This window comes from Poecilia reticulata, linkage group LG2 (assembly GCF_000633615.1).
Source record: "Poecilia reticulata strain Guanapo linkage group LG2, Guppy_female_1.0+MT, whole genome shotgun sequence".
NCBI lineage: Eukaryota > Metazoa > Chordata > Actinopteri > Cyprinodontiformes > Poeciliidae > Poecilia > Poecilia reticulata.
The window spans coordinates 25,159,198-25,184,864 of record NC_024332.1 but is presented as its reverse complement, the minus strand read 5'-3'; the positions used below and the strand labels follow the sequence as shown (position 1 = coordinate 25,184,864).

At 40.0% G+C, this 25,667-nt stretch overlaps 1 protein-coding gene across 1 annotated transcript; it reads left to right on the top strand.

The window, feature by feature from the left end:
• The first annotated feature begins 10,396 nt into the window (after positions 1–10,396).
• nab1b (NGFI-A binding protein 1b (EGR1 binding protein 1)) lies at positions 10,397–24,503 on the top strand. Its single transcript, XM_008397177.2, has 8 exons — positions 10,397–10,852; positions 15,907–16,706; positions 16,787–16,920; positions 17,762–17,813; positions 18,979–19,098; positions 19,921–20,095; positions 20,659–20,823; positions 22,182–24,503. The coding sequence occupies exons 2-8, from the start codon at positions 15,909–15,911 to the stop codon at positions 22,256–22,258; spliced, it is 1,521 nt and encodes a 506-aa protein (XP_008395399.1). The 5' UTR covers positions 10,397–10,852; positions 15,907–15,908; the 3' UTR covers positions 22,259–24,503.
• Positions 24,504–25,667: the final 1,164 nt, after the last annotated feature.

The following is a 25,667-nucleotide window of genomic DNA, read 5'->3' as shown; positions in this document are numbered from 1 at the left end:
TGGGTTGGTGGAGAGGGGAGGAGACCGAGGGGAGCAGAGCGGCGTGGGCGCTCTGACAGGGTGAGGGGCTGACAGGCCCAGGCGTGGGCGTGTCATTGAAATGTGTTTCTACTCCGGGGGGGAGAAGAAGAAGAAGACGATGGCAGAGGAATGGAAAAGGAAGAAAGTTGCAGGGAAAGAGAGGCTGCAGAAATTAAACGAACAGGCGTCTCGTGAAAAGTGAAATATGAAGAGGCTCCCTGCCAAATGAAATACATCCTCTGTTCACGGGTTTGGGGAGAGGAGGGGTGGACTAAAAAAAAGAGAAAAAAAAAAAAGAAAGTGACGCCTACTCTCAGAGGAAGATTGACAGGACGACATGAAAGCAGATTGCTGCTGTCATGTGGAAACTGCAGCTCCTGCTCTCACATTTTTAACGGTTTTCGACTAAAACTGGAGGATGGAAACGGTTTTAAAGCCAATCAGTTGAGCTAATTTCAATTAAAGCGGCTTCCCGGCTGACATGTAGTGCCGTCAGACTAATAACTATTCCATGTTTCTGGGCTTTAATTTGATGGATTGCAAGTGGAACAGATGTTCAGACAGTTAACTCGGGTCAGACGCAGCTTTTTCCCTTTTATTGCTGAAAGTCCTGTGTCAGCAGTCAGAGGTTTGCTTTGATAATATGAAATAAAGGAAAGCTGCACACAGGGGCTACAATCCATTGTTTTTTTCCTTAAATGAAAAAAATGGTAAACTTGCAACATTTTAATAAATTAATGAATGAATCCATTTTTTGTATATCTGGGCAWTTTTAAAGTAAAGATAATTGAACCGTTTCCAGACAGAGCGTAAAGATGCTAACTTTTAGCATCTTTAGCAACTAACATTTAACTAGCTGCGATATTCTGCAGTCAAACTGCATCTTATCTGCTCTACAAAAACATCTGCACATAGATGAATGTTCTGTAAATGTGAAGCTACATAAAAATCCATGAATATGAGAACATTGAACCACAAATAGACGATAAATACATACATTTCAGTCATTCAGTGAAATTTTATGCTAAAAATGTCAAAACGTTCTCATTTTTAGTAGGTTAGTTGTACACTACAAAAACACAAAATCTTTTGGTCGAGTTTTTAGTGCAAATATTAAGTAATTATTGACTTAAAACAAGTTCCTATATCACTAAAAATTTAGTTGTAAGATATTTTTGTCTTATTTCAACTGAACTAAGATACTTGCTCTGGAAACTAGACCAAAAATACTTGATAAGATTTTGTTTTTGCAGTGTAGTAGGTCTTTATTGGATGCAGTGTTTGTTTTTAAGTGTAACAGTAACAGAGCAGAACTTCASYGAATGCATTAACACTTCTGAATAGAAATTATTGCATATTTTCTCTTGGAGTTGATGATGCTGATATTTCTAATTATTCAATTAATTTTATAGTAAAATTAAACCCAAAACGTTTTATTAATTTAATTTAATCATTACCTTCTTAAGTACTACACASTTGGCACAAACAAAACGTTTTGAAATGAAGGAAAATCATGTTTTATTGACTGCAGATCAATAATACAGTCAGACTGAAGGATTATGGGATTCTGATYTGAGCCGTTTCCTCCTAATTATGGTCAGATGGAGCCTGGCTGCATGAGGGCAGAAATCACAGCAATATCGATCCAACGCTGAGTCAGAAAGAGACCAACGCTCTCGCCAAAATGTCAGGCTGAGTTTTAAGGAATGAAGTGAACATTCAAGGGCAAAATAAACAAACTTTCAGCCTGATAAATGCAATTTTCTTAAGCTGAGGCTCCTGATCTTCATGTCACTGAAGAGAGGCTGGCTGGTACGGTGAGGGGAAACTGGGACTTGTGGGAACAGGCAGGCTGGGTGTCAGCTACCTCCCAGTGTGGGCGGACATCCCGCTTCCTGTCGGCGTTTTTATCTGCTTTATTTGCGTCTTGTTGTCGAATATTGAGCTCAGTTTGTGTAGGTGAACGGAGGAGAGAGGGTAAAGATTTCCTGTTCCTGCTCTCTTTGGAGTTTGATCCTTGAACGCCGTTAGAAGGTCATATCTGCATAACACACACACACACACACACACACACACACACACACACACACACGCACACACACACATGTGTGTGCACACACCGAATATCCAGACGTGGATTTCGAGGCTGAAGGTGGGCGGACTGGAATCCTACCTGCCTACCTGGAAAACGCTTCACCAGGTTTAACTTCCTTTATTTGCTTCAGTCTGAACTTTCAGTCTCATCAACTCAGTTTTAGTTCCTGGAAATAAAAGAAAAATAATAATTTCTAACCAAAACAAACATAAAAATCACCCTGCAGAGACCACAAACACACTTTACACACATTTACCAGAATATTAACAAGATATGAGTTAATAATTCCTCAATTTTGATGGAAAAGTAGGAGTTTCACTGACAGATTATTTCACTAATAACATGGGAAAATGTCTTGTTAGTGAAATAATCAGCCAGTGGAACTAGTACATTTTAACATCAATATTAAGGAATTATTGACTTAAAACAAGCTCCTATATTGCTTAAAAGGAAGTATTTGCACTAGAAACTAGACCAAAACACTTTGTGAAATTTGTGGTGTTCTTCACGTGGATGCCAAGTTTTTTATGATTTCTAACAGTAATTTTCATGAAGTTGTCTAAAACCAGATTTCATCGTGTGAATTTCAGGCGGCTCTGTTAATGTTGTGACTTTTATCTTCTTCCTGAAACTAAACTGGTTTGATTCAGGCAGTTAAAATGTGCCACAGAATATTTTCAGGATTCTACGCTTTTGCTTTGATATTTGTTTTACTTTCCTTCTGAAATTAATTAGAGGATGTGAAACGTACGCACAGAGAAACACACATACACACCTCAAACCAAAGCACACACACTTCCCAAATACTGGTTTTCTCCTCTCCTGGGCTTTTTGAAAGCACATAAAAGGAGCTGAGGAGTGTGTGTGTAAATTGCGGGTCTTTGTGGTGTTTTCTGCTGCGTTCAGGGGGTAATGGCGCTGGAGGTGGGTGGGTAGGGAGGAAGGGGGCTTTGAGGGTGGGAGGTTGTTCCCCTAGGGGTTCGCGCCGGTGGCGGCTGGCCTAATTCCCCAAAATAACTGGCTGCTRGGGAACGAGGCAGCGTGGAAGTGATGGTGGATGGGTTGGAGTCGCTGCTCTGTAGTCTAGCTGAACGTTTTCTAGAGCAACAAGTTTTCTTTGCTCAGACGGAGTTTGAGCTTCAGCTCCAGACGTATCGACTCGATTAGCGTCTAATCTCTGGTATTCATGAGCTCTGTGTTAGCCGTGACCTTTGACCCACTTTTTAACCTTAAAGTGATGCTTCAGGCATTAGCAGAAATAATAACTGTCAACTTGATGCATCTGTAATAGAGGTTTCTACAGATTTGGTTTCAGCACAAAAGTTTGTAGTTTTTAAGATTTTAATTCTTCAAAAACTAAACTACAAAGTGGGAATGAAAAACTGGAATTGCTGTTGCTTGGTTTCTCAATCTCAATATTTCATAAATTGGGAATATATGTTTTTGTTTTTAGCTTTTTGCTATCAGCATAGCAGCTCCTCAATCACTTCACATGAGTTAGCAAAGTTAAGTTGGCCTGCTAATCACTCTGTTGCATAAAGCTGCTGCTTAGCAACAAAACTGAAAAGTTGGGTCGATTTACCAATATCGTATATATCTTATATATCCTAGCAGTCTTACTGTTTATAAGCAACCATTTTTATTCTCAGTTAAACCAATTGTTAACCTGCTGCTTCACATTTCCATGTTTTTCAAATGAGAAGTTGAAATATACTTTTAGGATTTTTGCACCGGCAGTTGGAAATGTAAATGACGTCATGGTTGGTTGAATGTTGTTCGCCCGGAGCCCCAAACCTGCGAGGACTGCCGCTGTCAGTAAACGCTGTGAGGAACCGTTTCCCTTCAGTCCATCCCAGATTAATGCTGGGATTTTCCCAGGTGGAAGGATTATGTAACATCCATTATCACAAGTCTTTGTTTTCTACAAACCACAGGATTTAAGTTAATTTAGCCTCATATTTGGATAAAGAGGTTTTATTATTCAGCAGTAAGAAAAACTGTAAATTACACGTGTTTGTTGAGTGTTGGAGCCGTTTCTGAACAACTACTGACAACTACCAGATTATCATTTCTACAGATTACCCAGATTCAAACTATTCTCTCAGATTAACAGGAAATGGTCTGGATTACATCAGAATATTATGTGGAAATATTGAAGCATCTCAAGACAGACAGGAAGCTGAAACTCGACCACAACGTTGTCTTTGTACGTTGTTTTTGTTCGATTGTTTGGAAAAGGATCTGCAAATCATATTAGATCCAAAATTTAAGTATTTTTGCATGATTTACCTTTTTAAAAGAAAAATACTAAGTATGTAGATGTTTTTTTAGGTCAATTTATTTAAAAATCCAAATATTACGTTTATAAGATTTGGGTCAGCTTTTAAGAAAACACCTGACGTATTTACCCAAGCTTAAATTAATTGAAACTAAAATGAATGTTAGATGTGTTCATTAAAACACAAATAGTTTGTGTTGCGTCTGGAATTAACTTGTTGGAAATAATTAAAAATGAAAATTCAATCCAATCAACCAGCTGGGCTGAGAGGCGACTTTGCATCATTCTTGAATTACTGCCAACACTTTAGACCAAGGAAAATTTTGAAAATTTCTGATTTGAATGAGTTTTTTATTCTAATTGTGATTCAATGAATAATATAGCAGCCCCAGGAATCATTACACAGGAAACKTTCAGTCTGATTTGTTAGTCAGGCATGAAAATTGCCTTTCTTGTTATCCAGTGAAAGTAAATATCAACTTGCAACTATATTATTTTTGAAATGAAATTATTAATTTCATTCAATTGTTGCAAAAATCCAAACGCTTTTCGTTTTCTGCTGTAAAAATGTTCTTTTTAAAAAGTTTTTCCACCTTTTCTATCTACATCACAGACAGGAAGTTGTGACTTTTCCATCAGCATTTTTTTCACTTTCAACTGAGCATGAAAAAAACCCCAACAAAAACACAGCAATCCACCCGTTAACCTGTTCGTGAGAAGACAGGAGAAAAGTGTGAACACTCCCTGCTCCAACAATAAAAGTGCTGCAGAAACAACACAAAGCAGTGAGTAATAATAATAATCATCATAGTTTCTGCCTGCAGCTGGATGTTTGCATCACCTGGACGTGTTTACAGTGAGATAATTCTGATTTTTGGTCGTGGGTTTTGTGCGTAACAACCATGTTTGCCTCTCCGCCGCCTCATGCTGGCCTGGATTGTTTTTGATTAGCAAAGAGCGGCTCAGTCACTCTGGGGAAACTCTCGATCAGATCAGCGGAGCTGCGACGCTCACGCAGCGCTCTGAGCTTCCTGCTACCCACTTCCCTGTGTTGGAAACTATTTGCATGTCCTGTCACTTGAAATTGTGAAATCTGAGTGGAGCATTTGCATACGGGCGTGTTTCACTGACGCACATGTGTGGGGCTAATGCGTGACCCAATGGGGCTCCTTCAGTTGGCATTTTACCAAAATATAATCATTCAAAAGGTCATTCTTCTGACCTTACGGTGGACTGAAAGCAGCTGGAGTGTTTCCAGGAGCATCACAAACAGAAGGAAACTTTCCACCTCACACGTTTAAAAAGTTCTGCTTGTTGCTGCCAGAAAGCAGCCTCACTCCAAATGTCAGTAAATCTTCTCTAGATGACTCTCTGATCGTCTCTTCTTACTCTGGAATGTCCCTCAAAACTCCTCAGGTAAACGAATCTCTCCTCTGGGCTGCTGTCTTGATGCTTGACGCAAAATACTGACAGACAGTCATGGGAAAATAAATTACTTCATCTTAGCATGAATATGCAGAAGAACCCCAAACAAACCCAACCTATGTAGCATTAAATCATGGGCAAAACAAGAAAATAATGACATATTATTTAAATTCTTCTGCTTTTTTATTTGCAAAAATATAATGAAATAAATGTAAAATTCTAGGAACACATATTCAGCTCCTCAACAGAGTATTAAGGCCACAGTAGTCAAAAAATTATCATAATAGTCATAATATGATGATGAATAAGCCTGTATGACAACAAACGTCCAATAATAGGAAAATAAAGTCATAATAATGTTGAAACAATGAGAGAATATAGTCATAATATAAAAATAAATTCCTCATTTTACAATAAAGTCTTAATATTACAAAAATAAACACGTCCGATTTTATTTTGGAAATGTACTATTTAGTTATTTTATTTATTTATTTATTTATTTTTTTTCATTTTTTAACAAGGTACTAATATTCCTCTGTACCGCTCCACCGTGTGCCAAAAAGGAAAAGCTCAACATTGTCATGCAGTGACATTCTCTGAACACCAGGTGGTGCTTAATAATTTATAGCATATTCAACAAATTTCATAGTTGTTGCGGAGGGTGTAATTATTTAATCATACGGCTTTCCATACACATGATGATTAGCTCCCCGAATCCATCAGAACCAGAATTTAGTTTCACAGACTGCAGCGTCGTCAGACTCTTGTGTCCATTGTTGCATTGCTTCGGTGTGGAGGACTTTAGTAACTGACACACATGTGAGCTCCCTCTTTTGGATGGAAGTTGTGATAACATGGGACTAACGTCTACAACCGCACACCTGCTGACCAGTCTTCAAATACAATTATTATAATTTACAAATTTTTCCTGCACTTTTACAGAACTATACAATTACATGACCAATTGACTTTCCATAAATCCATTTTTCATTGCTGTAAATCATTGGGGATCTAAATTGGAGCATTTTTTAAAATACCATTGTTCTTCATTAACACTCTAACCAATAATTAAATTATTAAACCGTATTCATACACTCTAAAAAAATAAACACAAAATTTATTTCTTTTCTATGGATGTTTACATTAAATTGCAAAAATACCCACAAATACAATAAATTATAAAAACGATAAAAAAAAATTATTCTAAGGTAAAAAGCAAAAAGAAAAACTCCAAATAAAAAGTAACTTTTATTTATTTTTTCACAACTTGTTTCATAACTGAGTGTTTGTGTTTCTCTGCCACTCCAGCTGCCTAAACATTACTGCTGATTTATCATTTAAAATGTATAAATCAATAACAAATATATGTACACATATATATTTTTTACTAAACAGGTGTTTAATAAAAATTTCTCTGGATCAATTTACAGTGTTTATTTTTCAAGTGTTGCAACATTAAAGGCACTAAAAGTACTCCATATAGTGTGTGCTTACACTGTGGCACAAAGCAGCATGTTTCACTGGGGAGAGGTTTCATTTCCTTTCCCATTTCTTATTAAATCTAAAACTTTTTATTAGTACAGAAGTTCATATCTTATGTCCGCCCACGTCTGAGCTGCATTGGTCCAGAGACTCTTCATTTGGACCAATCAAAGCCCAGAGAACGGATGAAAATCCCAAACCTCAGCCTCAATCGAGACAATTCAGCTGCAACTCAACACAGAAAGATATTTTACATTAAAATGGGCTCAATAGATCATTTGAACTTTTTTTATAAGAGGTCATACATGTGATTTCATCAGCTAAGTCTCATAATGTTGTTGCCGTCAGAGAGTGAGAGAAACGAATCTGACAGAAATGAAGAACTGAAACGATGCGGAGCCGATTCAGTCAAAGTTTGAGGCTGTTACTTTAGAAAACGCTGAGGGACAAAACGAGAAATTAATCAAATTGATAGATGGAAATAAAATCCCAAGGTCAGAAATGTAAATTAGAGCAAAGGCTTTGTGTTTCCAGTGGGTTTCCAGGATAAAATAAAAAGCTATGAACTGATTTTTGTGATTTTTCCAGATGTAGAAACAATAAAACATCTGCAAATGTCTGAAACCCAAGAGTTTAAAGTCAGGAGTCCTGACCAGGAGCTTTGAATTTATGATAAAAATATATTTTCACATTCAAAATCCAGCAACCAACAAGCTGAGCAACCCTGAGCTCAGCATCCAAAATTGCTGCCATGCTAATATAATGAACTCTTCCTCAGAGGAAAGTGAAGTAGGTCAGAGTTCATAGGAAGACAGGGTGGAGGTTCACCTTCCAGCAGGTCAGCCAAACATATCAAACATATCACACTCATGTTAGAATGGCCTAGTCAAAGTCCAGACCTAAATCTGACAGAGTATCTGTGGGAAGATTTGTCCTGTGTGTCTCTGTTTTGCCCTGCGACAGACTGGCGACCTGTCCAGGGTGACCCCACCTCTCGCCCGGAACGTTAGCTGGAGAGGCACCAGCAACCCTCCCGACCCCACTGAGGGACAAGGGTGTAAGAAAATGGATGGATGGATGGATGGGACAAATTGAGTTTCCAGATGTCTAACGCTAGTATTGACTCATGGGGATGAATACAAATGCACGCCACACTTTTCAGATTTTTATTCCTTCCATTCAATATTAAACGGCTTTATGTTGATCCATCACATAAAAACCTCTGTAATTATTAAATACAAATTATAGCTGCAGAGTGTGCAGAAGAAACAACAAGAGATGTCATTAAATATTTAACACAAAAACATGTCCGATTTAAATATAATTAATGCTGTAAAATAACAATGTAAATATCAACAGAGGCCCCAGATTGAGAATATTGAATATTTCTCTGATGATCAGCTCAGACAATATTTACTGCTGATGAAACTGTCTCCTCTCTGCTCTTCGTCAGGGAGCGTCTCTGCGTGTCTCTGTGGGTGTCGAACCTGCCTGTGTTTGGTATTCCGTGCAGAAAGCCTCCCACGCCCCGTGTGTCCACCCACGCGCGGATTTGCGTCACGCAGGGAGCAGCGTGGGCGAGAGAGAGAGAGAGACCGAGAGAGAGGAGAAGCAGGCTCTGTGGCGACCGCGCGGAATATCCCACTTTGTTCAGCTGCTGCGTGAAGCTGCACGCGGTTAGGATGGTTTACAGGAAGGTTTAACAAAATAAAAGCACGGAGCAGTCGGGAATAAAATGATGACGTTTTGTGCTAAAAAAAGAAAAAGTTCTATTCAATACTGGAAAGTGGAACAAAATTTGGATACATCCACTACTCGTTGTTATGATGGGAGATTTTCAGATAACCCTAACCCTAACCCATTTCTAGGTTTTACTATTTATTTTTACAGTTACTATCCAGCAGCTTTTTTTCTTTTGTTGCTTTTAGCTTCAGATGATCAAAAACTGGGGCCACAAACATCCAGAGATGGCTAAAACCATTCATCAAAACATGTCTTCCAAGAAAGAGTTATTCTTAATGTGTTCCAGTTAACAGTTTTTCCTGTTTTTCTCCTTTTTGTTGAGAAGCAAAGCAAGAAAAAAAAAAAAACGATTTTTTTTTTTTAATAAAAAAAAAAAGAATTATTTTGTTTGGGCTCTACAAAGATAAATGTTCTCTAGAGCCGCCTTTTCTGGTATAAGCAGCTCTGTTATCGATCTTATTTGTTCTTTTTAGACTTTTATTTTTTGGTTGAGCTGTTGGATGTTTGGACAACTATTCCCTCTGGTTTTGAAAGCTGCACAGCTGTAAAGATTTCCTTTCCTACTTTTTTTTTCGGACAGTTGTGACGTGTAACCATGGCAACAACACGTTTTTGTTTTTGTCTTACAAACCAAATTCAAATATTTTTCTGCCATTTTTTTGTCTTCTGTCAGAGGCCTTTTTGTTTTTGTTGGATGACTCACTGCTACTGGAGATCTATCCTGCCCACAGCATCAAAATCTATGATATATTATATTTGTAAATATTTGGGTGATATGAGTTATGACAACATCTGATATTCCTTTAGTATAAATAATATGTAATTGAACTGAACTCCACAAAAATGTTAGCTGTTTGGTTTTTATTTTGTGTTCACATATTAATTAATTTTCTGTTGAACTGGTAAACATGAGTAGGTGCATGATCTTGATCCAATTTGATCAAAGTTAATTTTATATAGGACACCTTCTGAATTTTATGAAATTTTCAAGTTTCTTATCAGTTTCTAAATCCAACATGGCTGCTGAACATTAAAACGATTGAAACTGCAGCAAAATGATTTTTATTTGCTTTTCTAGCAGTTTCCTGACTGACTGACTAATGTTGCTCTGTGAGTATTTAGTGTTTGCATTCATAAAACACTGAGAAATAAAAATTTTATTGGCTTGTAATGTTAATACTAAATAGCAGTAGGTCTGGATGGATTGTTTATTATTTAAAAATGCATCATCAGTAAAGCAATCTGATGCATTCTGCCCTAATAATCTGGATTATACATTTCCAGACTGTGGCGCTCTTATTTTGTAGGCTTAGGCGGAAGTGTCTGCGCGCGCCTCTGTGTGTGGTTTGACCTTTGAGAAGAGTGCAGGGGAGTGGAGAGACGCTGGGAGAGGACTCTCACACACTCATCACACACTCCCCACGCACACACGCAACACACACTCTGAGGGAAGAGACGCACAAAGCTCCGCAGCTCCGCGCTGACATTCTGCGCTCTTTTCTCTTCTCTCTCGGCTCCAGAGGAAGGAAAAAGTTTTCACGCAGAGAGGAGAGGACACGCAGAAACACGCACAGCCGCTGCCTCGGTGCTGGTTCTGCTGCGTCCTGGAAGTTGAAGGTTCCCCCGGTCTGCGCGCTCCGCTGCTCCTGCGGGATCACATTCTGTGGGATTCCTCGTCTCTTTTTGCTGCGCGCGAAGCGACGGGGTGTTGTTGTGTTTGGTGAAAACTGAAGAGGAGGAAGAAGAGGAATACAGGAAAGAAATAGGATCCGGACCAGGGTGCGCCAAAGGGGCCAAACACTCACCAGGTAGGAAGACTTCATCCACCATGACGCTTCCTCCTCATTCTGCTGCACATGATGATGAACATATGATCAAGTTCTGCTGCAAAGATGAAAATGCTCCGGAGAACTGCAGCCATGTAAAGGAAATGAAGTTAAATGTAAACATGTTTGCAGATCAGAGTATAAGTCAGTTTGAATCAGATAAACATTGGTTAAAGCTTTGAGCACCAACATAAATCATTCACTTTCTGCCTCCTCGATGTTTTATCTCTACATAACTGGACTCTAAATGTCTCAGTTTATTGACATATTTGATGTTTTCTGTGTTGTTGGTTTATTTTTAGCTGCTACAGACACAAACAGTGAGTATTTAAGGATCACGTCACACCCTCATAGAGGCACAAGCTCAAAACTTCAGACTGGTTTTATTTAGAAAGCACTTTAAAGGTTAGCCAATAACAAAACTAACAACTTTGTGCATAAATGCAAAAGTTAAATAAACTACGCAGAAGATTAATGCATTAACTCACTATAAAAAGACTTATATTTTGAAAAGTGTAAGATAAACCTGTCAGTTATCTGCATACAAATGAAATGTTATGTTTCCGGGAAAATGGCGCCCAGTTACAGCAATAAAAAGAAGGGGACCAAGTTCGGTGCCTTGTGGTATCCCGGGGAAGTTCAGAAAGAGCTTGCAGCCAGTGGAGAGAAATTTACTCGTTTAAGTGTTAAAAATCAAACTTCAACATCAGGCGCCCGTTCCAAAAGGAATTGTTTTATAGAAACGGAGAAAGAATCAAGTTTATTTCCGACAATCGTCACCGAATTTGACTTTTGCTTTTGGTTTATTGTTCAAATTCAGAGTTGAAAGTTCAACACAGTTTCCTCCTTTTGTCATCCAGTGACTCCATTCCTGAGTTAATTTAGTAAAATCCATTTCCTGATGCCAGAAGGGCAACCCTAAACACCCACCTGCAGAGGGTAAACCGGGCCGTCATCTGCATAAAAATAATAGGAAATTAATGTTTCTGGAAAAAAAACATCAAGTAGAGAAAAAACGAGGGTGAGAATGGAGCTTTGTGGTACACCCCATGGAAAACACAGTTTAAATCCCACAGCACCAGCAGCACACATTCACCATGGTCCATTTGTGAAAAGGTGCTATGAAAGTGTCATGGTGAGATTCCAAGAACGCCTTCTGGTTGAGAAATATCAGAGTTTATTTCCGGAATGAGAGCGAAGTCAGAGGAATCCTCTCTCCAGGAGGGAGCCCCACCTGTGTGTGTCAGAGCTCACCTGACTTCACCGCTCTGTCTGCCAGAGCTCCTGTTATTTCAGAGGAAGACGGTCGGCTCACCTGCTGCTCACCCAGAGGTCAGCCTTCACTCTGCTGATAAATTTAGCTCCAGAGTTTTGGTCGGAAATAGAAGGAAAACAGTCAGAATCAACACAACATGAAACAAACAAAGCCTGGATTCTTCCTGAGCCTGGATGTTTCCTCAATGAAACTTTACATATTCAGATGACACGTTTCACACCGGCTCACTGAAAACATCTCATATTAGACACAAGAGGCAGAGGAAATGCAGCATTTTTGGGCAAAATTCACGAGTAATCACTAACATAACCCAGAACATGCAAAACAATCGTGATGCGGTTAACATCTGTGAAATAAATCGCCTTAAGCTTTTAGAGTCCAAAAAATGTTTATCTGCAGTGAGTGACTCCTAAACCGGCGGAGGAGGACGAGAGCGCCTTAAGAAGCTCCACTAGCCCACGTGTTTTTATCATCAATGCTAATGTTCTTTAAGTGACATTTCACGTTCCTTTTATTTTCCACCTCTTCTTTATCAAATCTGCTCACGTCCTGCATGTCCTCGTTTTGTTTTCCAGACTCAAAGCTTCGTTTAATGTTTGATCTGATGGGGAGGGGGGGGAAACTCAAACCTGCTGTTTTTCATTTCATGGTTCATAACAAATGTTTTTCAGCTAAACGCACAATGAAATGATCGTGGAAGTTTTTTGCTACTGACGGAATAACCGGTGAGTAATGCGGCTGTCAGGAAGGAAAAAGTTGAAAATCACTGATTGGTTAAAAATCAGTGCTTCTGATTGTAAAAGATCGTTTTGGAAAGTCTGGATGTTTCAGGCCAGAGGCAAACGTGTCACTGAAGGAGACGATGATGTTAGACGGTTGGACATGTGTGACCAGCCTGCAGATCTGATGCTGCTGCTGCAAACTGTTTGCAGCATCAGTAAGAAGGCAAATCAGACCTGGAGGTCAACCAGGGGCGGCGCAAAGAGGGGGCTACAGGGGGGCCACGGTCAGCTCTTAAAGTCCATTTATGCATTATATTTAAATTTTTATGGACATTTAAGAGCAAACTAGATATTATTATTGAATAAAATTTAAGTAAATACAATGTTTGACAAACTCAAAGCATTAATAAAGGAAAAATAGTTTCTAAATTTATTTTACAAATCTAGGGTTTTCAACTTTCATACATTGGCCATAATTTTTATTTAAAAATGACTTAAATAATATTATTACAAATATTGCTTTTGTAGGGTATTTGGTGTACTTAGACAAATGTTTATAATTTGCCCTTTTAAAAATTATTCTGATCAAATACATATTATAAACAAATATTATGCTGTTATTACAAATCTAGAGTTTTAGTTTATCATAAATTCTTTAATTTGAATTAACCATGTGTATATTTTAAATGGTGGCTCTGATGAAATAAATATTGAGAGAGGAAAATAAACACCATCTATACTAATGTTACAAATCTAGTTTTTCATTTTGCATAAACATTTTCACAAACTTTTATTTGGCCTTATGCTATGTTTTTAATAATTAATAAATATAATGCTGTTATTACAAATCTAGGGTTTAAATTATTCCTAAACATTTTATTGTTTAGCTTAATCTTATTTTTAAATTATATTGTAAATATATAAATCAGTGCTCTATTTAAGGGATAAATATGTGTAACGTATATATCTGAGGTTAAATTTAAATCTTAGAAGCCGTTCAGGAGCGGATTGTTTGGCTCTGGAGCTGAGGGGGGTGTACTTTCTTTATAATGACAGAATGAGGACAGCGCAGTGAAAGTCCTGATATCCGGCTGAGCCGTTTGGTTTTGGTGTGAAACCAGGACCGTCTGTTCGCCCCATCTGGCCACCAGCTACTATTTATTTCAGGGTGAGGTTGCAGCAGATCTTCGACTCCGGGAACCTTTTGAGTCCATTTGAACAAAAGCGACTCAGATCCTCCGTTACATCAGCTTGCACACGTGTTTGCTTTAGGTTTTCCAGAAGCTTTTCAGTTTGTGCTGCAGATAAGGAACTCGCTCTGACTTCACGTTTCTTCCTCACGCCTTTGTGCTGCTGGTCGATGTCCATACAGGTCCGAGCTGCAGAGACTTACTGGGAAACTCACTGCTGAGTCACTGCCAACTAATAAATGTAGAGATTAGTGTTTACGTCTGATTAAACCTTCATGTTGCAATAGGTTTACATGATGTCCACTGTAAATCAGGCTAATTAGAGGGATTTGTGTGATAAAAACAAGACGTTTTTAAGGAAACAATCCAACAGATATTTATTTATGTTTGGTTTTGTCTCAGGCAGCTTCTGTCTGTGTCATTTTGTGAGTCGACGCCTGCCTGGCTCCCCGGGCCTATTCTGGGCGAGGCAGGCCCACCACCTACACATCCTGCAGGGGTGGAGAGAGGCATGTGGTCCTCCCTGCAAGCCGGGCCGGCTGGCTGCCACTCCTCAGTCAGCCCAGCCTCCGCAGGGCCTCACATGCACCCAGGAAGACTCAAAGCCAAGCCTGTTCTTCCTGCATCGGCTTAAAGTGGCAGGAGCCCATCGTGACTTCACGATTTCTGTGAAAAGTTTAGAGTAATGGCGACATTTCTGAGTATAAATGCCAACCTGTTAGTTGTAGAGACACTGTCAGGGAGGAAAATGGTGGATATTTCTGATTTAGGAACACTAAATGTGTGTTTCCTCAGTTTAGCACAAAGGTTAGCGCTAAAAAAATAACACTATCATAAATAAATGCTAGCTAGTCCTGCAACAATAGCAAATTTTATCAGATTTTTCCTCAACACTTGATGCTCAGCAGGTGTATTCAGTCCTTCCAATCCGTAAATGACTTTTTTGGCATCTATCCTTTTGGAAATGTCTTTATGTTTTTGAGAAAAAAGGTGAATATTCTGATCTGAAGCCCCACCCCCTTCCTCTCTGTTGTGCTGCAGCTCAGCGTCACAGAGGAATGTACAGGTAGCATCATAAATGATAAGCTATAAGATTTAATAAGGCGACAAAAGCACCAGTTTTCCCTTCAGTTTCCTAAATTGCTTGTTTGTACAAACATCCTGTAAATAATGGTTACATGACATCAGGAAAATATATTTTCACACATTTTCTTCACTTTAATGTCCAAATAGGACCGTACTGACAGATGGCTGGGAAAGCCTTTGAGCAGGACTTTGGCTTTTATATGTCTGTTGTCTAGAGTCATAAAAACAAAAAATAGACAGAAGTAAAGAGGTCGGAGGTTTACAACCAATCCCAACCTCAACATTCAGTAAAATAAATTAAACTTTTGAAGATTTTAATCTTGTTGAGTCTTTCAAAGTCATAGTTCTGTGCCTTCTCATTTAGTGAGCATGTTGCTTCAGTGTTTGAACAAAACATGCAAGAACACGTCGCTGTTGTCTTATACTGCTAAAAGCACTTGGCCTGCTACCCAAATGTAGTTGAGGTTTATTTCAATTTCCACCTTTAGAGGTTTATTTCTGTCTTTTATGGAGGTCTGCAAAGTTTGTCCTCTAATGTTGGAGCGCAGATAGAAAATTTGCTTGGTTGTGACATCAACAAGTTTTGTTTTGAACATCGGTAACAAAGTAATACACTGCTCTTAGCTTTTGCTGCTAAAAGCAGTTAGCCAGCTAGCCGAATGAAGTTGTGGTAAATGTTTCTAATTTTTTCAAAGGTTTTTTTTTTTTTCAGTTTATCTCAGGTGTTTACGTCAGCTGACTCTGCGTCCCTCTGTGTTTCAGGCATGGCGGCCGTGTTGCCGAGGACCCTGGGTGAGCTGCAGCTCTACAGGATCCTGCAGCGCGCTAACCTCCTCTATTACTACGAGGCTTTCATCCAGCAGGGCGGCGATGATGTGCAGCAGCTGTGTGAGGCCGGTGAGGAGGAGTTCCTAGAGATCATGGCTCTGGTAGGGATGGCCAGCAAGCCGCTGCATGTGCGGCGCCTGCAGAAGGCGCTGCGGGACTGGGTCACCAACCCGGCCATCTTCAACCAGCCGCTCACCTCGCTGCCCGTCTGCAGCATCCCCGTCTACAAGCTGCCCGAGGGTTCCCCCACGCTGCTCAGCGCCCAGGACCGCTCCAACACCGCCAGCGTGAAGATTCCCAAAGCCATCGCCGCCTGCTCCGACCCGGGGAAGCTGGACGTGGCGAGGGAGAAGGTTTCCACCGGGTCGCCCCTGCAGGGGAGCAGCGAGGCGCGGTTCTGGTCGGGCCACAGCAACGACAGCGAGCACAGCCTGTCTCCGTCGGATCTGGGCTCGCCGTCGTCCCCCAGAGACGCCATGGAAGCCCTGGACGCGGCGGCGGTGCAGTCGGTCCTGGAGTGCGTGGACAGGATGGCACCCGGACTTTCTAAGACGGACCCGGCGGACGTCAAAGAACAGCTGAAGAACAACAAGAAGCTGGCCAAGATGATCGGACACATCTTTGAGATGAGCGACGACGACCCGCGGAGGGAGGAAGAGATCCGGAAGTACAGCGCCATCTACGGGCGCTTCGACTCCAAGCGGAGGGACGGCAAACACCTGACGCTGCACGAGGTGCTTCACCGAACCGGCGACCTGCGGACCAGCAGGGGGCGCTTCCTCTGTGTAACCTGACTGGTTTGTTTCCTGTGCAGCTGACGGTGAACGAGGCGGCGGCTCAGCTCTGCATGAGGGACACGGCGCTGCTGACGCGCCGCGACGAGCTGTTCGGATTGGCCCGGCAGATCTCCAGAGAGGTCACCTACAAATACACCTACCGCACCAGCAAGTAAGATTTGAAAACCACAGCTGAAAACAGGTCAATGTAGCACAGCTGTGTTAGGAGGAGTACACTTCCACCAAAAAACTCAAATATTAAAAAATTAATCTCTCCAGAAGTTCAAAATTTGTGAGAAAATAACTCTAAAATTTCTAGATTAATCTCAGAATTTTTTTTAATTCTGAAAAGTCTGAGCTCCAAAAGAGGAACATTTGCCAGAAAAACTCTGAAATTCTGAGATTAATTGCTCATATTTTCTAGAATAAACTTGGAAATGTTTAGGTTAATTTCAGAAAATTTGCAAGATTAAACACATTTTCGAGAAAAATTGTGAAAATTTCTGAGCTTCAAAAGTGGAAAAATTTGCTAGAAAAAAAAGAATCTCACAAATTTTTGGGACAAACTTGGAAATTTCTATGCTAAAAAAGTAAGACATTTGTGGGTAAAGAATTGAGACATTTTTTGTTTAATTTCTGAAAATTTCTAGAAAAATGTATGGAAATTTCTGACATCCAAAAGTTGAAAATTTGTACACAAGAACCTGAGAAATTTTCTAGAAAAAACTTGGAACTTTTCTGAGCTCGTACAGTCAAAATTTCAACTTTTGAAAATGATCAAAAGTCAAACATTTTTAACTCTTTTTCCATGTATACTATCATCTCATTTGTGAGATATCTGAAGTTTTATATATTTTTCTTAAGGATACAAATGCATCACAAACTTATGTCCGAAAGAAAAATGGGTCAAACACAGGCTTCCCATCCTTCCTCTAAGAAATAAACAGAACCAGAACTGTAGGTCCAGAACGGTAACAGTCATGTTTTTTGTTTTTCGTTATGTTCTTCTGCAGATCTCGGTGTGGAGACAGAGACGAACCGTCACCTAAAAGGATCAAAACCGAGGTGAGTTCAGCATCCAACTCAAAGTAATTAATGTGGATCATAGCCTCCGTCTTCTGAAGCTGTCCTCAGATTCTAACTTGTCTCCTTGGTTACATTCAAACAGCAGGCAAATATGACCCACATCCAATTGTTTTCTGAGTAATTGAGTAACTTTTGTAGTTGAGTAAAATTTCTGGATTTTCTACAGACTGAATGGAAAACATCTTTTAACTTAAAATTCACCAGATACACATACACACCAGCAGTTTTTGTTACATTTTCATAAGTTTTAGAATGAAAGAAGCTGATTTGGAAAATGTTTATTTTGCCTGTTTTTTTTATTTCTATTAATTATTTTAATTGTAGTCTACAAAATACCAATTTTTCCACATAACTTTGTACTTTAGTCCATCTGATGATGTAATTTTTAAATATTAAATTATTATTCTGTGCTTGAGTTGCCCTTTCACCAAATACTTTTTTACTTTTACTTGAGTTAAAATATGTTGATGTTGTTTTATTCTTACTTGTGTGTAACCTTTTGCTCCTTCTGGAAACAAAGCGCTGCTGTGTGATGTTGATGTTCTTCTTCTGCACTTTCTGGTCGTAACCGTTCACACAGTAGTCTGATTGTGGTCACATTTAATTAGAAATATGAGCAACAATGTGAAAAAAAAAGATTTTAGAACGATTTTAGGTCGACACAATTACATTTTTCTCACTTAGTGCTGCAAATGTTTCTGTTTGAAACTCTGAACCGGTTTCTCTGGAATCATGAAGTGAAACATCAAAGTAACGGAGCTGAAGCTCCACATTAGTGAGGTTTCGGAGGACTCGGGTCTGGCAGCTGGCGCTCCTCTGAGAACATCGATCTGGAGCCGAGTACAAAGCCGGGTCTGAGCGCTGCTCTCCCGGCGCCGTTCGGCCCGCAGCCGGTTCTGAATGGCTCCTCTCAGAGAGCGAGCCGCTGATGGAAAACATGTGGCGGCTCCGCAGGGATCCAGAGGCGCAGATGAGCCGACACCTGCTCACACAAAACTGGGGAATCCCGCTTAAAGCCGCTTAAAACCTTATACTTAAACAGACAGGCCCTTATTTCTGCAGATAAAGACTTGAAATAAAAACAAAAAACAGAGAGGAAAAGGAGATTAAATGTATTGACTGAAGGGACGTAACTGTGCTGCAGGAGAACTTCTTCGACATCCAGGAGGCGCTGCAGGCCATCCACATGAGGCAGGAGATGCTGAGGGAGCAGCTGGCTTGTGCCAAGTCCAAAGGAGAGGAAACGGTCGGACGCAACCTGCAGGTAGGACCAACTTGGACGATGTCCAGGAACGCGCCCAGTAGAGAAACTAGAGAGACAGTTTAAGATTTCACTGCTGGAAGTAGTTCCTTCTGTTTTTACAGCTACAAAACCATTAGATTATTAACATTTTATCACATTTTAACCTAAAGCTTGAGTTAATTTTACCTGCTTTAACCTGACAGAGCAACAACAAGAAGTTAATCATTTTGAAATTTAAATTCAAAAGTACTTTATTGATGCCAAAGAGAAATTCAAAATTCTTCACTGAATTATTGTAGATGGTGATGGCTGTGAGCAGGAAAGATCTCCTGCAGCAGTCTGTATTACAGCAAATATAAATGGGCTCTGACTAAAGATTGGAAAATGGAAAGAAAGGAGATATTTTCTTCAAATAAAGCCTGAGTCAGTTTACGCACTTTTTAGACTTTCCTAAAAAGTAAATAAGTTTCCTCTGCAGTTCTGCTAAACTTTGTTGCTCAAAAAATCCTGATAAAACACATTAAAGTTTGTGTTTTCAATACGTCTCTGCTGCAGAAAGTGTCGCACAGCATGACGCTGCCACCACCCTGCATTAAAGATGCAAACAAAATAAAATTATTTCTTTTAAATAAATGTTTTCATAAGAAGAGATTTCATGGTTGTTTTGGATGAAAAAGACGTCCTGCTGGGATTTAAAGAGACAGTGACAGATTCATTCTTTTGCCTGTCTCTTTATTGTTTTGTCCTGATTGGTCAGTTTTGGACCATAATTAGTATAAATTAGCATATAAAAGCCCATCAGAGCGCCGGGCTCCCAGCTGATGCCTGGTTTCTGTGCGTCAGATGCAGCTGGAGCGCCTGCTGGCAAGGCAGATGGAGATCCTGCAGGACGCCGCGGTCCAGGAGCGGCTGCAGGCTCTGGACTGGAGGATCCCGCCCGCTGCGCTCAAGTACCTCAACGACGCCCAGAACACCAACGGAGCCGCCGGCGCCGCTGACCTCAGCAGGGACAGCCAGGGTAGGCTTTTTCAGCACTTTTCACTCATTTCTGACACTTTCTTCTAGCTCTCTGCTGCCCCCTGTGCCCAGATAGAGCGCATTGTTTTCACTCTTTGTTGTTTTTTGAGCTGAATTTAAATCTAATTCACATCAACGTGAAGCTTCTGACTGGAAGTAAACGCCTGAAAGGTGCAGATTTTCCACACTCGGCTGTCAGCCGTTTTTCTGCCTGGAGTTCGCAAACAGAGGAGAGGAGGAGGGAGACAAGAGGAGAGGAGGCGCATCATTATTCAGGATCTTTCTTCTCCTCCAGGCCTCGTCTCATTTTCATCCTTTTTCCTCTCTCACCCACTCCCGACAGCTCATTATAACGCTGTTCCCACAAATCCCACAATGCACCTGTAATTATGGCGCCCACGCCTGTTTACCTCTAGCCAGAAGCCTGGAGGGGGGCGTCTCTCTCTCTCTCTCTCTGATTCTGCTCTACTTTTCTTCCTGTTTTTCTTTCTCTTGAACTTTTCGTGACTCTGTCTATAGATAGAAACACTGAGTCTGTTCTCGTTCCTGGTCATTTTCCTCCAGATGATCGACCAATCAACCTGCGAGTGGTCAGTCAGAGCATGCAGGAAGGAGACCTCCCATTGGGCAAGCAGCTAGCCAATGAGCTGAAGCGCCATCACAACCACAACCACAACAACAACAACCACAACAGCAGCAGCACAGATGATGCCAAAACACCAGCAACAGGTTGGTGACAGTAGATTCACTTTAATTAAACCACCTTATTGTTGTCTTTTAAAAAATATACATAAAATCATACAACTTCTTAGAAAAACAACTGTGAACATAAACTACGTTTGCAAAATTGTCAAACAACTAAACCCTAATAGCTTCTTTCACATGACGTAGCTCCATATTTCAGTCACACCTTTCAGAGTTCACCTGAATTATAATTTAAGTTTTAGATATTTATAGATTTTATCAGAGATTATGCAGTTTAAGAAGGTTCTTGGTTTGATTCCCGGCCCCGGTCTTTCTGCATGGAGTTTGCATGTTCTCCCTGTGCATGCGTGGGTTTTCTCCGGGTACTCCGGTTTCCTCCCACAGTCCAAAAACATGACTGTCGGGTTAATTGGTCTCTCTAAATTGTCCCTAGGTGTGAGTGTGTGTGTGCATGGTTGTGTCTCTGTGTTGCCCTGCGACAGACTGGCGACCTGTCCAGGGTGACCCCGCCTCTCGCCCGGAACGTTAGCTGGAGATGGGCACCAGCTATCCTCCCGACCCCAATAGGGACAAGGGTGTAAGAAAATGGATGGATGGATGGAGTAGCATGATGAAACACGCTCTAGATTTTTAGTCTAAAAGTATTCACTTTTTGTACAGTGGACCTCCACTTGTTAGCTAATTATTCTGTGAATTGTAACTCCAGATTTACTGGGTAAAATCCACCTGTCAGCAGAAAAAAACATCTTCAATTTAATCGCAGAAAATTTGTTGATTTTTCTGTAGTACTTGGCAACTAATTAACTGTGGAAAATTTACCAATTTACAGATATTTGCTTGATAGAGCATATCTAAAATATTTTAAAAGAAATATTTTGTGAAGCTAAGTACCAATGCTAGCTGATGCGTTGTTATCTGATGGTTAGAAAAGCAGCCAATCCAGGAGTGGCTTTCATTTTCCTTGGTGCTGATTGGCTGAAACCCAGGGAATTAAGGAAGAATGTTAATATTAGCTTCTCTGCTAATTAATGGTTTCCACTGTCTATGTTGATGCAAATTGAAATATATTCTCAATATTAATTTTTTTGGGATAAAATTGATAGTTTTCACATCGTGAACTTTTCTTTGAGTCTGAACTTCTTGTCTGAATTTGATGGAAAGGTGGAAATCACCATAGCAACAAGCAACTAAGCATTTTTCTGAGCCTCTGATTCTCATTAGTGAGTTATGTTTTCTACTGTTAAACAATAAATCAGTCGAGCAGTATGTGCAGGAGTGGGCTGATATCTGGTGAATTTCCGAGCAGAAACCAGACTGGAACCCATCAGAACGTTTTCTGAAAAACCCGAACGCTGATGATGTCGCGTTTTATGTGTCTCCAGAAAACGGGACGTCACAGCGAGCGCCCGGCAATGCCGAGAAGAAAGTCATCAAATCAGAGCCAGAAGACTCCACATAGTGCCTCTCCATCTACCCACCCTCTTCATTCTACTCACTCGACAGTATGCAGTTATCACCCATCTATAGATACTAAGCAAGCACAGCCACAGTAGAGCCTTAACAACCAACGTTGCCTCATGAATAGCATTTATTTTAATTTGTCTCTTTGTTTTTAAAAGTATTTGCCAAAGCACCTGGAGAGCACGTCAGGAAGCCCCTCGGTGCTCTTTGTGTTTTCTTTGGATGTTGATGTGAGTTAAACTCGGTACCTCTGCTTTCTGTGCCAGGGCCTGAATCTTAACTCCACTTCTGCTGTGGAGGCTGAAGCATCGGTTGGTGTTGATGCATTTAGCAATTTCTGTTTTTAAACAATCGTGTCGCAAACATGATCTGCTTGCTAAATCCACATTGTTGTAGTGCTCATTCAGGGCAAAGGTCACGAAATCAGTCTTGGGAGTGAAACATTTTACCAGGCAGTTATGGTTTAGTTTCTAGTGCAAATATCTTGGTACACTTGAAATAAGACAAAACTAACTTACAGCAGCTTGTTTGAAGTGAATAACTCCTTAATATTGACAAAAAATACTGGATCCACTGGAAAAAATCTTTTGCTTAAAATGATATAATCTGCAATTGGAACTAATATGTTTTCATTAGTATTAAGGAATTATCTAAGAAACAATCTGCTAAAATTTGATGAAAAGTTACTTGTAACTAAGTTAGTTTTGTCTTATTTCTAGAGTGCTAAAGATGGCTTCAGGTTTTATTTCGATACTTTGTAGTGCTGTTGTGGTAACTATAAAAGTTACAATAAGAACTAAGCTGATTAATGTTCTCTGTCCTAATCAAGTAAATTAAATTATTGATTTTTTTCTGTAACTTTATAGCTGTGAATACTCTTGATAAACATACCAGTTGTTATATACTTCTTTAAGACAATAGTCACGTAAAGTAGTCTACTTTCACTACTAAACTGCACACAGTAACTATCTATTCATATTTTCAAATTTACTGATATTTTTTGATGATCTCGTTGAACAAAGTGGAGAAAATGGTTAATTTAACAATCTGGGAGATTTTAAACCTCATTAATTTGAATTTATTTTGACAAATGATGCCTGGTATTAAGATATTTGCACTAGAAACTAGAACAACAGTGGGTAATATTTATTTATTTTTTGCGGTTTGAATCATGAACACATCTGTAATGGATTTTAATGACTTTAGTTTCCATCCAGGTGTTTGCTGTAGAGGGTGGCGGGACAGAGGATGAAGTATGGAGGCCGAGTTAAGGTGCAGCCCTGCAGCAGGTTGTCATTTTTTAACGTTTCCTTCAAACGAGGCGGGACTGACCGCTGCTGCCTCGTGTGTATTTATGGCAGGTAATTTATGAAGAGGATGTACAGGAGCTGTTGTGGATCAGCAGCAGCGAACGTTTCACGTTGTAATTTAGCAAAAACACTGCTGTCAGAGGAGAAACTTTCAGGAATAAACAACTGCGTGTTTTTTGAGGGTGCAGAAAAAGAAACGACGCTCGCAGGTTGGGGTGGGGGGGGTTGTTGCAGCGGCTGCAAGATTTAAAAAAGAAACAAAAAAATGAAATAAAAAAATTTATTGCTGTTGTTGAAGCAGCAGCTTGTAAATATAACAAATAGCCTAATCTGTCAGCCAGGGTTTTCTGTGTCCAGTGTAACTTTGCTGTAGATTTTTGGTGTCGATACAGTGTTCATGTATGTAGAGCTACAACAGAGAAAAAAAAAAGAAATCTTAATTGTCACTAAGGAAAAAATGGTGTCTGGTATATAAGAACCTGCTTTTAGCCTTAGCTCTAACAGTGTTTTCTGGCCATGTGTGCAGATTTCCAACGTGTTGTTGATGTTTAGACGTAGAAACATGACGGCTCAGTGTTCCCTCTGTGTAAATACATCTGTTTGACCCCCTGAACATAGTTTAGTCTCACTCAGAGATCAATGCAATATTTATGTAAGTAATAAGTCTATTTGCATCCTAATGCGTTGTTTTTGTCATGTGCGCAGTAACTGTGTGTCTGTCACCAGGGTGGGGACCTTCGGGGAAACGTTTTCGTCTGTCTGTATTTCTGCAGGTTAGCGATGGCAGAACGCTCGCATGTCGTCTCACTGATCACTGTTTCTTTTAAAGTGATAGATTAGGCTTTCACCCAGTTATGCACCTGTTTTTTAAACACTAATATATTTTATTTGTTATACAGCACATAAACATTAAACTTTATTTTTTGAACTCTATGGTTTGGTGTGTTTTATGGTTCTGATTTTCTTCTGGTTCTTGTGTTTTATATTTTAATTTTTGGCTGTGTTGATGTAAACAGTATAAATTGATCAGATTGTTCATTATTGGGTAAATTTAAAAAAGAATTTTTTGTAATGTTTTCCCTCTGCTTTTTCCATTCCTTATATTTTGACTTTTCTTTTCTTTAGGTTTATCTTATATCAACTTTTCACCATAAAAGAAACTTTTTGTCTGTAACTGAGGAAAAAAAAGATCAAAATTTGACAGATATTCATCACAGCATCTATAAGAAAGAGTTTTTAAAGCAAGGCAATAATAGCTAAACTGGGCATTCAAAAATTCAGAAAAGAATATTCTGATCACAATTTTAATCTTAAAACATCATACGGGAGACACAAATGGAATAATTTGTTTTCAAAATGTTTAGTTTTACCATTTAAATTGACTCATTTTGTCTATAGGAACAAAACCCCTCTTTGTAATGTAAAAATGAATCAGAATAAAAGTCTCCCAGTCTAGAAAAATCCAAAAATAATCCTTGATTTAGAGGATTATTTTGGATTAGAAAAATAGAGGGAGATTTTTAAAGGGGGTAAAACTTCATGAAGGGAATGTATAGCTTCATGAGGACTGAAGTTAATAATGATCATAAAAACCAAATAAATCTGAAGAAGTGATGTGATTTATCATCCAGAAAGCCGCCATGTTTGGCCTTTTGGACTCATCCTGCAGGTGAGGATGAGCTGCAGGTCGGTTCCTTTGGCTGCAGATGAATCCCTGAGCGGCCGATTTGCATCAGCGTCAGATCAACACATTGTGAAAGTGGCTCATGACTCACTCTGACGCAGGTCTCCTTCTCACGTCCACACGCACACACACACACATACGTAGACAGATTTTCTCTGGAGAGTAGCTCGGCTCATGAACGCCCACGCCAAGCGCCGCTCCTCCTCCTCCTTCCTTCCTCCCTCTTCCAGCACAAGTCACAGATGATGATGATGATGATGGGGATGTGTAACCATGGCAACGGCTGGAGGTGGGCGGCGGCTCCACCGGTAGTGGGCGGAAGCCAGCCAGCCAGCCGCTGAGCAGCGTGGGAGGGATGTGCAGCCATCAGCCGGTTTGGAGGTAGCAGGAAGCGGCGGTGGGCGGCTCCGCCA

Bases quoted from the DNA above. Each gene is read 5' to 3' on its own strand.
- nab1b (XM_008397177.2), top strand. From the start codon at position 15,909: ATGGCGGCCGTGTTGCCGAGGACCCTGGGTGAGCTGCAGCTCTACAGG. The intron at 17,814-18,978 runs GTGAGTTCAGCA...ACTGTGCTGCAG, and splicing joins CTAAAAGGATCAAAACCGAG to GAGAACTTCTTCGACATCCA. The intron at 20,096-20,658 runs GTAGGCTTTTTC...ATTTTCCTCCAG, and splicing joins CCTCAGCAGGGACAGCCAGG to ATGATCGACCAATCAACCTG.